General features: G+C 46.8%; 1 protein-coding gene and 1 long non-coding RNA gene across 13 annotated transcripts in view; one reads left to right on the forward strand and one right to left on the reverse strand.

Annotated features, from left to right (window-relative positions):
* RYR3 (ryanodine receptor 3) overlaps positions 1-13,597 on the forward strand; it is a 499,181-nt gene that overhangs the window by 484,784 nt on the left and 800 nt on the right. For all 12 annotated transcript variants that reach the window (XM_032481566.1, XM_032481567.1, XM_032481577.1 and 9 more), the window contains 9 exons: positions 3,282-3,324; positions 3,813-3,940; positions 4,497-4,557; positions 4,879-5,025; positions 7,908-8,042; positions 9,217-9,373; positions 10,411-10,475; positions 10,834-10,934; positions 12,799-12,850. In XM_032481566.1, coding sequence (XP_032337457.1) covers positions 3,282-3,324; positions 3,813-3,940; positions 4,497-4,557; positions 4,879-5,025; positions 7,908-8,042; positions 9,217-9,373; positions 10,411-10,475; positions 10,834-10,934; positions 12,799-12,850 — 889 coding nt within the window. The remainder of the gene's footprint in view (positions 1-3,281; positions 3,325-3,812; positions 3,941-4,496; positions 4,558-4,878; positions 5,026-7,907; positions 8,043-9,216; positions 9,374-10,410; positions 10,476-10,833; positions 10,935-12,798; positions 12,851-13,597) is intronic.
* On the reverse strand, positions 2,451-9,222 carry LOC106730966. The gene is made up of 2 exons (XR_004320528.1): positions 8,272-9,222; positions 2,451-8,152 (listed from the first exon to the last, which is right to left on the reverse strand). It is a non-coding gene; the product is annotated as an uncharacterized LOC106730966 (long non-coding RNA).

Consider the following 13,597-nt stretch of genomic DNA (forward strand, 5'->3'; position numbering starts at 1 on the left):
GCAGCTTCTCCAGAGTCCCCAGATGTCACAGCACCATCTCTGAAGCCTTGTCCTAAAACAAAGAGCTTGGTTTGAACTTCTCCTAATACCATTTCATAGGCAGTTCCATGAGCAGTTAAAACAGGACCAGCTGGGTGGGGATGTTAAGACCTGCAGGGCTACGCCTGCCTTCTTGGTCGGCATGAGTATTATTACCAACGTGGTGGGACAGAGCATTGACTCTGGAGGCAGAGAGGTGGATACGGAGTCAGCTCTGTGACGGCGCTGTTCATGATCTGGGGCGAGGGAATCGAGTTCTCAAAGCCTGTTTTCCTTTTCATTAATAGAGGAATGAGAATACCGCCTCCTACAGTGCTGGGAGGATTCGTGAATGGATGTCACATGCCTGGTGCACATTGGCAGACGGCTGTTAGTCATTCCCTTCCCGTTTAAAAAATGGCCATCACAGTTAGCGAAGGTGACGCTCTAATGCCAGCGTAATCCCAGTAGGAAGAACGAGAGCTGCAGTGTAAAGTGATGGAAGAAAAGTAAAGACATAGGGCTGAATGTGTAAACAAAGCTGACTGCGCCAATAAAGTATCCACATCTAGAAACAAAACCGTTGACCCCTGGGGAGGAAAATGCTACTTACGCAAAGATGTTTAGGCAGATTGAGAGGCAGCTTGACAAAGGCACAGCTGAGTGTTTTGAGTTCTGTTTGTTTGGGTTTTTTGGGGTTTTTTTTAAATAGTCCTTAGAAAGGGAAGCCTCTTCTCTTAGGCAAAAAAAAAAAAAAAAAAAGTGTGAGCATGCAAATCAAAGCCCTATTTCTGCCTGCAGTTCGCTGCCAATCTCCCCACTTAAATAAGAAAAAGTACTAAGACTTATTTCTGACTTTTTGTCATTATAGTGCAGAAATTTTGAATATTAAATAATTCCATTCTTTGGCAAGCTTTCTGCAATTATCAGTAATGCTTGCGTCTGTGGCACCGAAGTCCCAGTAAAAAGGCAGTTCAGTTTCTAGAAATGTATCCTAAGGAGATAATGGGACAAATGCACTGAACTGTCCCAGCAAGGATAATTGCTGGTATTTATTCGAAGTGGCTTAAATGATCGTGAATAGGGAAATGTACAAGTAAGTAGAACAGCTGTTTTAAAGCATTTAGATACTATATTCAATAGCTCGTAATAACCTATAATGAAAAAGAATATACGTACGTGTAACTGAGTCGCTGTGCTGTGCACCAGGAGCTAACACGACATTGCGACTAGACTTCAATAGCAAAATTGAGATCCGTAAGCCTTCAGTTCTTCACAGGAATGGCCTCATCGTGCAGGTAGTGCCTTGTAACTTCTTTCAGTTAACTATGTATCTTGGAGAACTTTTAAAACTTTATTTTGCTATTGTTAAATACACATATAGAAGAAATAGAAAATGTATATGTGTATTTTAATGTATAAAGTGAACTACAAAGGTTAAAAACCGGAGCATCACTGGAAACTCTGAAGTCCAGATGTCAGCGGCCCTGGTCCTATCCTCCCAGACCCCAGCTAACCGCTCTCCTGACTTCAGTGGAATCCATTCTTTTGCTTTAGTGTGTAGGGTTACCACTTAGGTGTGTGTCCCTAGATGCTTGGTTTCATCTTTACTGGTTTTGAAATGTATGTAAATGGAGTTACACAGTGTGCATTGCGCTGTCATTTGAATCCTTTGCTCCACACCACATTCAGTTCTCGTCTGTGTTGAAGTGTTGTGACCATAGCCTGGTCATTTTCAGAACTGTAGCATTTTCCATCTATATTGTCGTATATTTATCCATTTTCCTGGCAGTGTGTATTTCATGTTTCCAGCTTCTGGCTGTTCCAAACAGCACTGTAAGGGATGTTTTTATGCCTGGTGCACAAGTCAAAGAGCTTTTTTAGGGCAGAGACCAGGCAGAGTAGAATTTGCTGAACAGTAAGATACACAGAGTTTGTCCTGATTTATATGAAGCCAGCCCCCGGTGAGTTCCTGCTTCTCAGCCTCCTTGTCGGCACTTGCCCTCAGATAACGTGGCTCGTCTGGTAGGTGTGTAACGGCATCTCATTGTGCATTTCACTGATTTCTAAAGAGGCTGAGCATCTTATGACTTTTCCTGACCATTCATCTATAGATGTGTCAGTTATCAATACATTTCCCTTCTGAAAATTCTTTGCCTACCGCACCTTTTAAGGAATATTACCAAGTAAAATTATGTTTTCTACCTTGAATGAGCTTCCATACCTAGTCAGGGGGGCAGGAATACTCAGACCAGAGTAAGATCCCACCTGTGAAAGGGTCACGACCAGAGCCTCCAGCCAGTGGCCCTTCAGCATCGCTTGTGGGATTTTCCACTTATGACAAAATGTGGCCAAGGCTGAGTTCAGTTGTACGTTACAGACCATGTGTATAAAAGGTTTAAGAGAAAGGAGATACCAATGTGGACAGAGGGAGACTGGCATGTTTTTGTTTGTTTATTTTAGGTTCTAAATATAATACAATACATGAAAAAAATCAAATAGCTGAAAAATGGACAAAGAAAGTCAAAGTAATTTTTTCCCGTTCCCCAGAGATGAAACCTAGGAGCAGTTTACTCTATAAAGCCAGCATTTTTGCTTTTAGGTGGCATTTGGATGTTTAAGACAGAGACCGCTTTAATTATCCAGAAAATTGCTTTGTTGTCTTGTTTAAAGATTGCTGCTCTGCTGGCACTGGCTCAGGGTTCTTCTTCTGAGAGGTCCGGGAACAGAGGGAGGCCCTCCTTCCTCATCACCAACTTGATGGGCCTTATGGACTAGGGGGCTGTCGTGTTTCAGAGCTGACAGAGCTACTGTGATCCCCTGGCTGGAAGCGTCATAGTTAGGGACCCTGTCCACACCTCCCACTGCTGTGTCCTCAGCACCTGCCCCATGCCTGCCGTAAAGAGGGTACTCAGCGAGTCCAGGTTGAATGTATGTGTCTCCTACAGGCTTTGGTTTCTAGTTAGACTGAGATCAAGACACATATACCTGCTTCTGTCCAGTCTGTCACCACAATTCCTGGCTCTTCACCGTATCTTTGAAGCCGAAAATGCAGAGTTGCTTTCCAGGTGTTTCAGGAGGCAACACAAAGTACTGAAACCAGAAATCAGACCTGCGGTGACTCTGAACTTCAGTCAGGTCTTGAATTTTTCAGTGAGCAGGACAAAACCCTAAAAGATCACAGGTCCAGACTCTCAAACCCAGCGTTTCTTGATGTGCTTGCCTTCATGCTAAGAATCTCCCTTTTACATTTTCTTTTTCAGATCTTTTCCTAATAACTACTGGGACAAGTTTGTCAAGAGAAAGGTATGCCTTGTCAGTGGGGGTGAATTCCATGACCTCGAAAGAAGTGTAGTTTTTTTTTAAGTTCTCCATAGACAAACATGAATAAATTCAATGCTGCTTTTATGTTGATAAGAAAAAGTCACAGAAGGAGTTTTACATGGACGTATGTAGGTTTAGGGTTCGTTCCACACTCGTCTGTCTTAAACAGTTAACACAACCACTGTTTCCTGGTTCTTTCTAGAAAGAACAGACTGGACAGAACCTCCTAGGTTCTTTCTCCCTCCTAAAAGATGGCTTGAAAAACAGATTTTGCTTAATTGACTTTATCACTTCTGTTTGATCTGGGGGTTATTTTTTTCTCTTTATTTTCCTGTTGCATTTTGAATCATGTCTTTATCAACCCCTGGGAAGAGCCCAGAGTATAACACAACTCTTAAGACACTGGGGCTGGAGGAAACATTGGCGGTGACGCATGGCCTGAGCTCACCCAGTCGCCCTTTCTGCTTTAGGTGATCAACAAATACGGAGACCTCTACGGAGCGGAACGCATTGCAGAACTGCTGGGTTTGGACAAAAATGCCCTTGACTTTAGCCCAGTGGAAGAGACCAAAGCAGAGGCGGCCTCCCTGGTGTCATGGTACGAGCTTAGGTGTTAAATCCCGAAGTCTGGCTCACACGGACCCTCTGTCTTTCCAGTCCTCCACCGGGTGCTAGGGAGGGAAACTCACAATCTTGTCTTTGTCCTTTCCGGCTCTGGTCTGGCCTAAGTGTTTCTTCTGGGTTCTCATATATGGGGAGGAGGGCACTGCTTTTAAAAATCTAAAGACCTACCAGCCTTCATGCGTGATAGGGCTGAAAGAGAAAGACTGAAATTTCAGGGAGGGAAGGCATAGCTCAGTGGTAGAGCGTGTGGTCAGCATGCACAAGGTCCTGGGTTCAATCCCCAGTATCGCCATTAAAACAAACAAACAAACAAACAAATGAATAAACCTAAATACCCCACCCAAAAAACCCCCAAAATTTTAAAAATATTTAAAACTTCAGGATGTGTGATTCAACCCTTCTCATGGTGAACACATACAACTTGATCAAGCTCAAACCTGAGAGGAGGAAAACTTTAATTTTTTCCCCTTATTAAACACTTAACTAAATCTTGACATTTATAAATTTTGTAATTATTTGTTCCCTTTTAGGCTGAGTTCCATCGACATGAAGTACCATATCTGGAAGCTGGGAGTTGTTTTTACCGACAACGTAAGTATGGCATCTGGAAAAGCACAATCCTCTGCCCCAAGTCCAGGTATGTCATTAGATGCCGCAAATAAACAAGCTATGGAGGGGGCCCAGGAAGACTCATGGAGTCCTTGGTACAGACGCAGGGGGAGAAAGACTGTCTCGTGCAATAGTGTAAGACACGTGGGGTTTCACTGGCAGGTCTGGGGCCGGCTCACAGCTCCTCGGCACCTAAACACCCTCTATCCTCACTCTGCCCGCAAAGATGAGAACAGTTGGTTTAATGAGCACATCACGAGGCATGAATGCCTGAAAAGCTGCTACATTTCTTCCATCCCCCAGTCCTTCCTCTACCTCGCCTGGTACACGACCATGTCAGTCCTAGGCCACTACAACAACTTCTTCTTCGCTGCTCATCTGCTGGACATCGCCATGGGCTTCAAGACTCTGAGGACGATCCTGTCGTCCGTCACTCACAACGGCAAACAGGTATTGGGTTTAAACTGGTGTAGAATGGGGCGGACCTAGAAATGGATTGGAAAAAACGGGTAGTACACTAGTGCATGACAGGAAGGTACGTTTCATGGTGTATAATACACCTTTTTTGGTCCAACACTTGAGTGAATAGTGACTGGTTTTGCAAAATTGCAGTCATTCCTCAAGAGGCGTAAGATACTGGTTCAGAAACCCTTAACATTTAGATCAACATATGTAGTTAGAAAACTGCCCAGGTACTTCTGATACGAGCTTCCAGTTAAGAACCAATGACACATGTATACATGTATACAGCTATGCGTGTATATAGGTAGACAGGTGTGTGTGTGTCTCTCTCTGTATATATAGTGCTATATCCATATGGCCATCGCTATATCCAGTCTCATCAGTATAGAGTGTCCTCTACAGTACTGTCAGGGTCAATCCCTTGATTAAACTCCCCCATTGGCTCCTCCTGCCAACAGATTCAAATCCTTAGCATTTTAGTCCTCATTAAGTGCAATTCCATGAATGAGACGTGTTCCCTTACATCTCTAAATCTTTAGGAGAAGGGAACAAAGGAGGAAGTTAAAATGTGCTCAGTTTGGTATAGCCGTTACGGGCAACAGCATGGTGGCACCTCAGAAAATTAAATATAGAATGGCCATCTGAGCCAGCAATTCCATCTCTGAGTATATATCCAGTGACTTCATCTTGAAGTCAGTATCTCAGAGATACCTGTGTTCCCACGGTCTCAGCAGCATCATGCACAGTAGCCGAGAAGTGTAAACCACCCGTGTCCATGGTGGAAGAGTGGACAAGGCAGACCTGTTACGAACATGCAGTGGCATGTGAAGGAAGGCAGTTCTGCCATTCGCAACAATGTGGCTGAATCTGCAGAACATTATGCTTGGTGAAATATCCAGACACAGGAAGACAAATACTGTTTGGTATCACTTATATGTAGAATCATAAAAAAGGTTAACTCCTAGAACCGGAGTTGCCAGGGGCTGGGGGCAGGTGGGGCAAATGGGGAGTATTGGTCAAAAAGTACCAACTTTCAGTTATTACATAAGTAAGTTCTGGGGAGCTATAAAGCATGGTGATTATAGTTTAATACACCGTACTGTACACTTGAAATTTGTGAAAAGAGGAGATCTTAAGTGTCCCCCACACACACGGTAACTAATTATGATGTTATAAAATGATCACCACAATCAAGATAAATTAAATCATCGTATTGTACACCTTAAAAAATCAAAATAACCAGAAAAAAAGTCAAGTTAACCTTTAATTGTTCTAAAATGAAAGGGTGCTTGATCATCAGGTATTAGGGTGGCTAATGTTTCTCTAGGCTTCTGGTAGCAGCAATAGTCAGTGTTTCCTGGCTGACACTAAAAAGAGTGGAGGAAAGCCAGAGAGAGCAATTTGGTGCTACATACAAAAAGCTAAAGTTTGGGAGTCAGAACAGAACCTGTGATAAAGATGTTTGCTTGAAGTGTGGTAGCTGCTTCCTTATAGATTCCTGGGGAAAAGGGCATTATTTATTATTTCTACATGTGTGTCTTGGGAAGTTTTATCCATTACAGTGGCTTTTCCCAAAGGGTGATTTATGGAATGCCAGTTCTACAATATGTTCTTTTAAATTTATTTTCTTCCCCTTTACTCAGATATTGAAACTTTGCATTTTGATTTGGCTTAATGGCATTATCATAAAATGAAATGTTTGATGAACCTTAAATGAAAAGTTTAAACCATGAATCTCTTTCATGGGCTTGCTGACTAAACTCTGGCAAGATAGTTTTTTTTTAAATGTGCCAGATACTGCAGTCAGCTCACAACTGCCCTGCAAGGTAGATGTTACAAGCACCTGACAGATAAGAGAACTGAGAGCACACAGCTGCTGAGTGGCAGAACTTGGGTTCAAGCCCATTTCTTCCTTGGTGCAAAGCTGAACGTCTGTCTTTTTCTAAACCAGCTGCTTTCTGCAAGGTCTGCTGTCTGAGGTTCAGGTTACTAAATTCAACATTCAAGAAGCAAGCCCTTGAATCTCTCTCTTCGGTACTTATCTGGCACACTCTGTTGTATGTAACCACTTGAGGACATAGATTTTATCTTGTTGATCTTCACAGCTCCAGCCCAACACCTGGTCCCTCGGGGAGGCGAGATGGGCAGGTCCCATGTTGTCCTCAGTTATGGTTATGCCTAAAGCTGAGAAATAAACCCAAAAGCCCTATGACCCCGGCAAAGGTCTGAGGCAGGTGTCTTGGTTATGAAGAATGTCACTTTGCTCAACTATCATTATTCCTAAAGTAACTTCAAAGCTGTGATAATTGTCCAGTTCGTGGTTAGTTACGAAACAGTGTGATACAGGGATATAGGTGAGTCCAAAGAACCTGTCGTTTCTTTAGAAGCAGCCTTGCAGTAAAAGCTGCATCATGAAGCCTCAGGTCACTGCTCTCTCTGTAAAAGAACAAAGTGACCGTCCTCCTAGCACCGGCACTGTCCTCACCCTTTAATCTCTGTGTGGTAAACACACGTCCCCAGTGCGGCACCCCGGTGTTAGTCTGCTCAGGGTGCGGTAACAGAATCCCCAAGACCTCCCTCCTTGGCTGCCTCATGCCGCTTTGTCACTGCACCACCCCTCGGTGCACATGGCTGCCTGGTACCTTTCCTTCTGTGTTCTAATCTCTTTTGGTAAGAACACCAGTCCCATTGGAGCAGAGCCCTACCGGCCTCATTTTAATGTAATCACCTCTTTCAGGGCCCTCTCTCCAAATGCAGTCACATTCTGGGTGTTGGGGGCCAGGGCTTCCCCTCTCCTGTTTTCTCGGAGTCTCTCACGACTTTCAGGATGGAGAAGACCCACCTCCTCTTCCCCTCTCTCCCACCCCCAGCTGGTCCTGACTGTCGGGCTGCTGGCCGTGGTGGTCTATCTCTACACGGTGGTGGCATTCAACTTCTTCCGCAAGTTCTACAACAAAAGCGAGGATGACGAGGAGCCCGATATGAAGTGTGACGACATGATGACGGTGAGACCCCATGGGGCGCCTGGCCCCCGGCCCGGCTGGGAGAGAAGGGCCCTTGAGCAGAACAGGGATGAGAGCAGGATGTGATGTCTCGGCTGAGAGGGAGGCGGGCGCTGGGAGGAAGAAAGATGGACTAGGTTTCATAAGCACTCGTCTGGGCACTGGTGGAAAGAGGGGCACACTGCGGGGGTCATCCTCCATCCGCATCGGTGTTGGGGACAATGTGAATTACCTGCGTCCACCTCTCACGGAAGTCAAGCTTTGGTTCTTTGCCTCTGAGAGCTGGGAGCAAGGCCCCATGAGTCTGGTACTCAGTTTCTTTCAGCAAACCAGTGGGGGTTCATTCAGAACGGCCATGTCATCTGAAAAATGTCACAGCAGCAAGATGGGGTCAGGGTCCTGTCAGGGGACAGAAGGTCTAGCTGAGCCAGTGTACCGCTGCAGTAGCATCTCTCCGTATTTCCACCAACCAGATTTCAGGAAAAGAAAGTGTGTTCCAGGGATAGGTGACAGTAAACTGTCCGCGCCTGCGATCATTTCTCTAGAAAATGGAGAAACTTTTTGGCTAAAAACTCTGTATGCTTTCTCGGGGCGAGCCCCCCCGAGACAGCAACCCTACAGTGTCCAGAGCAGCCGTGCAGCCAGCGCCGTCCCTGGCTTTGGACTTAGGAGCCGCAAGCCTGCCCCTGCTCACACTCCTCCCTACCACAGCAGTGGGGGAGCACATCCCACTCTGTGATCAGGACCCAGTGTCCACGCAGGCGCACACCTGCATCTCGGGGGAGACGCTGCAGAACGCCCTGCCCTCCCAGGTGCGCGGAGGATGTGGAAGTGGCTGGGTGAGGTCTTTCCTTCATACGTGGCACATGCCATCCTCATCAGGGGATAAGGGTCCTTTAACTTCTTTACGCCTTTGGTGAATTCTCATGTGTTTGTTTGTTTGTCAGATAGTTCAAAACTTGTTTTTAAAAATGAGTTACAAATAATCTTTTAGAGACTACCTGTAACAGCCTTTCCATCTTTGTAGACACCAAACTGACCAGAGGGTGCAGGGGACAGTTCGCAGCCTCAGGGCTGTCGTACTTCGATCTAGCTACATGCGTGATCTGACCATCTCCACAAAAACAAACAGAACGCTGCGGCTCACACCTGAATCACCATGATTTTTCTTCCCTAGTGTTACCTGTTCCACATGTACGTGGGAGTGAGAGCTGGAGGTGGCATCGGCGATGAAATTGAAGACCCTGCCGGGGACCCCTACGAAATGTACCGCATCGTCTTTGACATTACCTTCTTCTTCTTCGTCATCGTCATCCTGCTGGCCATCATCCAAGGTATGGTAGCCAGTTCTCTTGTATGCACAGGGCTCAGCTTCTCTTGTTCTTTCTGCATCTATGACTTAACTTTTATATAAGGAGCCTTGTGCATTCACTTACTTGTTAATTCAAGGACATTTCTTGAGCATCTACTGCACATAAAGCCAAAGCTACACCCAAGCACTGACACAGGAAACTGGAGCATCCTTACAGAGGACCCTGGCTCCTTCACTGGCCCCTCTGAAGTGATCCCTTCCTTCTCCGCTGCTCCCTAGATTCCGCCTGTGGCTCGTCTCTTGAGTCCTGCCCTCCTCATTTTCCTCCCAGGCAGTGGGGTGGGGGAGGAGCACAAAGAGGAGCTCTGAGTGTGTGACTTGTTTTCCCCTTCTTTGTGGGGAGGGGTGCTGGTATCTTTAGTCAACAGTTGGGAATTAGAGAAAGATGGTGATGAAATGAGTTTGAGTCCTGAGGTACCTGAGAGACATGCGGGTGCAGAGGGCTGATCAGCAGTTACCTGTCACAGGTCTTTCGTGCAAGAGACAAGTCAGGAACAGAATAGGGTAGAACTGTTAAATATAACCACACACAAAACACGTATTAATGACTACAAAAATCAAATAAAAGAAATGGGATCCATCAGTGGTGGCGGTGAAAGATGTGGGTGTTGAGATTTCCCAGAAAGTAAAGGAAAGAAACTGCAGAGGAACCCTGCCTGCACGCCCGAGGGGCTCGGAGCGGGGACGAGCCCATCGGTTTGGGAATGGCCACGCAGACAGGGCAGGAGGGACGGGGGGAGTGACGAGCCAGCATCAGACACTGCAGGGGGGCAGTCTGAGGGACAATGAGAAATGGCTGGCCAGGATGCAGTGTTTGAAAACAAGTTTGTTTTTTTTTTTCCTGATTGTGCTTTAATTGAAAAGTTCAGCTTTATAATTCATTTTTTTTACAAGACAAAGTGGCCCCTGCTATTCCCTCTATCGTTCCTCATTCCTCTCCCTGAACTACTAAACAGATCATTTAAAGCGCTTTGCCTGTCTCTGTACTGAAAATTCCAGGTCTTATTATCGATGCTTTTGGAGAGCTGAGAGACCAGCAGGAACAAGTGCGGGAGGATATGGAGGTAATGTTCTCCTGCGGCCAACTCTGTATCTCACAGCAAATGGATTTTTAAAATAGCTTCTATTAATTAGGGCCAGCCCTAGGCAGAGTTACCAGCAAAGCTTGTTTTCCATGCCTGTCCTCGTCTCTGTGCCCAGCTACCAGCTCTGGGCATCTTTTCTGCTCCACCTGCTGCTTCCACCGTGTCCTGGGCATGGGTGGGAGCTAGAAGCTAGCAATATGTGAAACGGTGCAGTAGGTGACTAACTGCCTAAAACGTTAAAGAGAGAAATCTTTTTCAGTGTCTCTCCATCACCCTTTTTCCACCTGCCTGTAATGTCACGCCTACTCATGCCTTTACTGCCTCTTCTTTTTCTTAGACAAAATGTTTCATCTGCGGGATTGGCAATGACTACTTCGACACGACCCCTCATGGTTTTGAAACACACACCTTACAAGAGCACAACTTAGCCAACTACTTGTGAGTATCCTTGGTCAGCAGAGGTGATGGGGCGGTGGGGAGAGCGGCAGCCTGAAAACAGAGTTATGTCATAGCCTTCACTCTCTGATGCCTGTTCCTCCTCTGTCTCTGCCTCTACTTCCCAATTAGGAAGAACTTGCAGGGATTGCCATGATCCTGTATCTTTGCCCATATTTTTAAAATTTTTTTTTGTATTTTTGGGGGGTGAGGTAATTAGGTTTATTTACTGGGGGTTGACTCCAGGACCTCGTGCATGCTAAGCGTGTGCTCTACCGCTGAGCCATCCCCTCCCTCGCAGCCTCCCCCCCATTTTGATAGATTGGTGCTGCTTCAAGTTAATGTCAGCCCTCCCATAACCATATAATATTTTTTATAATCCTAAGCAAGAAAAAAGGTTGTGGCCCCACTTTTCCATCCTGCTTCTTCCCTCCCTTCCAGCAAGACTGGAAAAGGGTGTACGCTCACAGTGCCCGATGTGCCCTTCTCACTCTCCTTTGAACCCCCTCCAGTCCGGCCTGCCTGCCTGCCTGTCAGGGCGGCCAGGGCCCTGCAGGTTGCTGAGCCCAGGGCCACTTCTGAGGCCTCCCAGGTCCGTCCCCTCCTGGTAACACCCGAGCGCCACGCGAGCGGGGTTTTCTCTGGCTGTGCCTGTTTTCACACTGCTCTTTCCCAGCCCCTGAGGCCTGGCAGCCAGTAGGTCAATCATCAATTTTTCACTCAAGAACAAGTTACTCAAGTTACTCGCTAAGAGGGTCTGCATCTTCATGGAGGAGACGGGGTGGGTGTCCTTCTGTAAAAGGTGAGGCCGCAGCCAAGGTCAGGCCCAGTGAAGAGAGAAGAGTGAAAGGGGGTGTTACAGGGTCTGGGTTGGGACCCCCTTCCAGCAGCAAGCTCAAGGGGAGAGAAACCGTCCTGTCCACGTTTGAAACTCCCCCCTAAAAGTGGTGCTATCAGCTTGCTAGGAAGGGAATAGTGTCCTCCAGGACAAGATATTGGCCATGCCTCCTTTCTTAGTCTGGTAAAGGAAGAGGGAGGAAGGAAACTAATATATTTACTGCCTCTGCTGCGGGCCATGACCTAAACCTATATGCCTATGAATAGCCTGCGAGAACTGAAAATCTGGGGCTCAGACTCTCCCCACCCTCAGGAAAATGCTATTTCTGCTTTGTCTTCCTTCCACCAGCCTCACCAGCCTCACCATCCTTCTCCTGAAGGGCACGGGGTTGGTTCCTTCAGAGGCTGTCTCTGAGTTCACGTGATGTGAGCTGAGACACCAGACCCAGCCTCCTGGGATGCCTGTGTGTTCCAGACAGACTCGGGCCTTAGACGCATCCCCGTTAGAGCAAGTGAAACTGCGCAGGCCTTTCTCAGTTGTCTGTGATAAAAACACACCATACTTCTGGAAGAATCAGGGCAACTCAGTAAGATGAAATGCTTCCTCCTTTTCCATGGCCGACCTTTCAGACAGACACATCAGTCTACATTCTGATAAGCTGGCCTCCTGAAAATTCTACGGTAAGAGTTTTTGGTTACCAGTTTGTTGTTTAGGATCATTTAAAACAATAAAATGGTAGCCAAAATCCTTCCTCACAAGTGATCTTAGCTCCAGGTTTGACACCAGTAAAAAGGACCTGTTCTCACAGAAAGGCTCATTTTAAGATCAATGTATATATTATTGCAAAGTGATGGGGTCTGTCATGCCACACGGCCCCAGGCCTGAAAGGCTCCGTGGTCAGCAGTCAACAGCGGGTCCGATCCGCTCTCCAGTTCACTTGACTGGGTACATGAAGTGAGTGTGGTCTCCTAAGCAGAGTACCTCACATTGTCTTTTTCTCAGTTGTTACACCTTTTTTCCTTGTTCTAGGTTCTTCCTGATGTATCTGATTAATAAAGACGAAACAGAGCATACGGGTCAGGTAAGAAATACCTTGAAATAAGACTCATACCTCTGCGGTAGAGCTTCCCTCTGCTAAGTCTGGACTCAGCAGAGCACAGGCCCAAGTGGTAGCCAGGTGACGCCACTAGTCTCATCTGTGCGGTTTTCCGCCGCTTCCTGCATTGTTCCACCGTCTCTTTGTGACCTAAGGAGCCAAAATTCTAAGGCAACTTCAGCCTATCCCAGAAGGCCCCCCTGGTTATCCAACAGCCCCTGACATTTTCTAAACCCTCTGGGTTGCTGCTTCAGAGCAGCATAGCTGGAGGTGGGGAGAACACGACCAAGAGGAAGACAATGCGAAGCCGAGGGGGTGGCTCTCGCGAAGAGCAGCGGCGTCAGAGGAGAACGGTGCGGGAGGCGGCAGGAGCGTGATGACGGCCCCAGGTGTGGGTGACGCCGGGGACACGGAGGTGGGGGTGTGACAGTGTGAGTGAGAGTGTGTGTCAAAGGGAGTCTGTGACTAAGTATGGAAGAGCAACATAAGGATCGAGAACAGGGGAGGAAAAAGGGAGGTGACCAAGAACGCAGACATCGCTGGATCTGTAGGAACACTTCACGGCTCAGGCGCCTGAAAGAGGAAGTGGGTCCAGGTCCGGCCTGGGCTCTCCAGGCTTCTAAGTGGATCTGCTGCTTCTACCAGAAGACATGGCCTCAGCCTATTTAAGTATCTTTAGTGGCGATCATTGAGTTGGTTTCACTGTGGGTGGGTGGGTTGGTTGGTTTTGGG

This window comes from Camelus ferus, chromosome 6 (assembly GCF_009834535.1).
Source record: "Camelus ferus isolate YT-003-E chromosome 6, BCGSAC_Cfer_1.0, whole genome shotgun sequence".
Lineage (NCBI taxonomy): Eukaryota > Metazoa > Chordata > Mammalia > Artiodactyla > Camelidae > Camelus > Camelus ferus.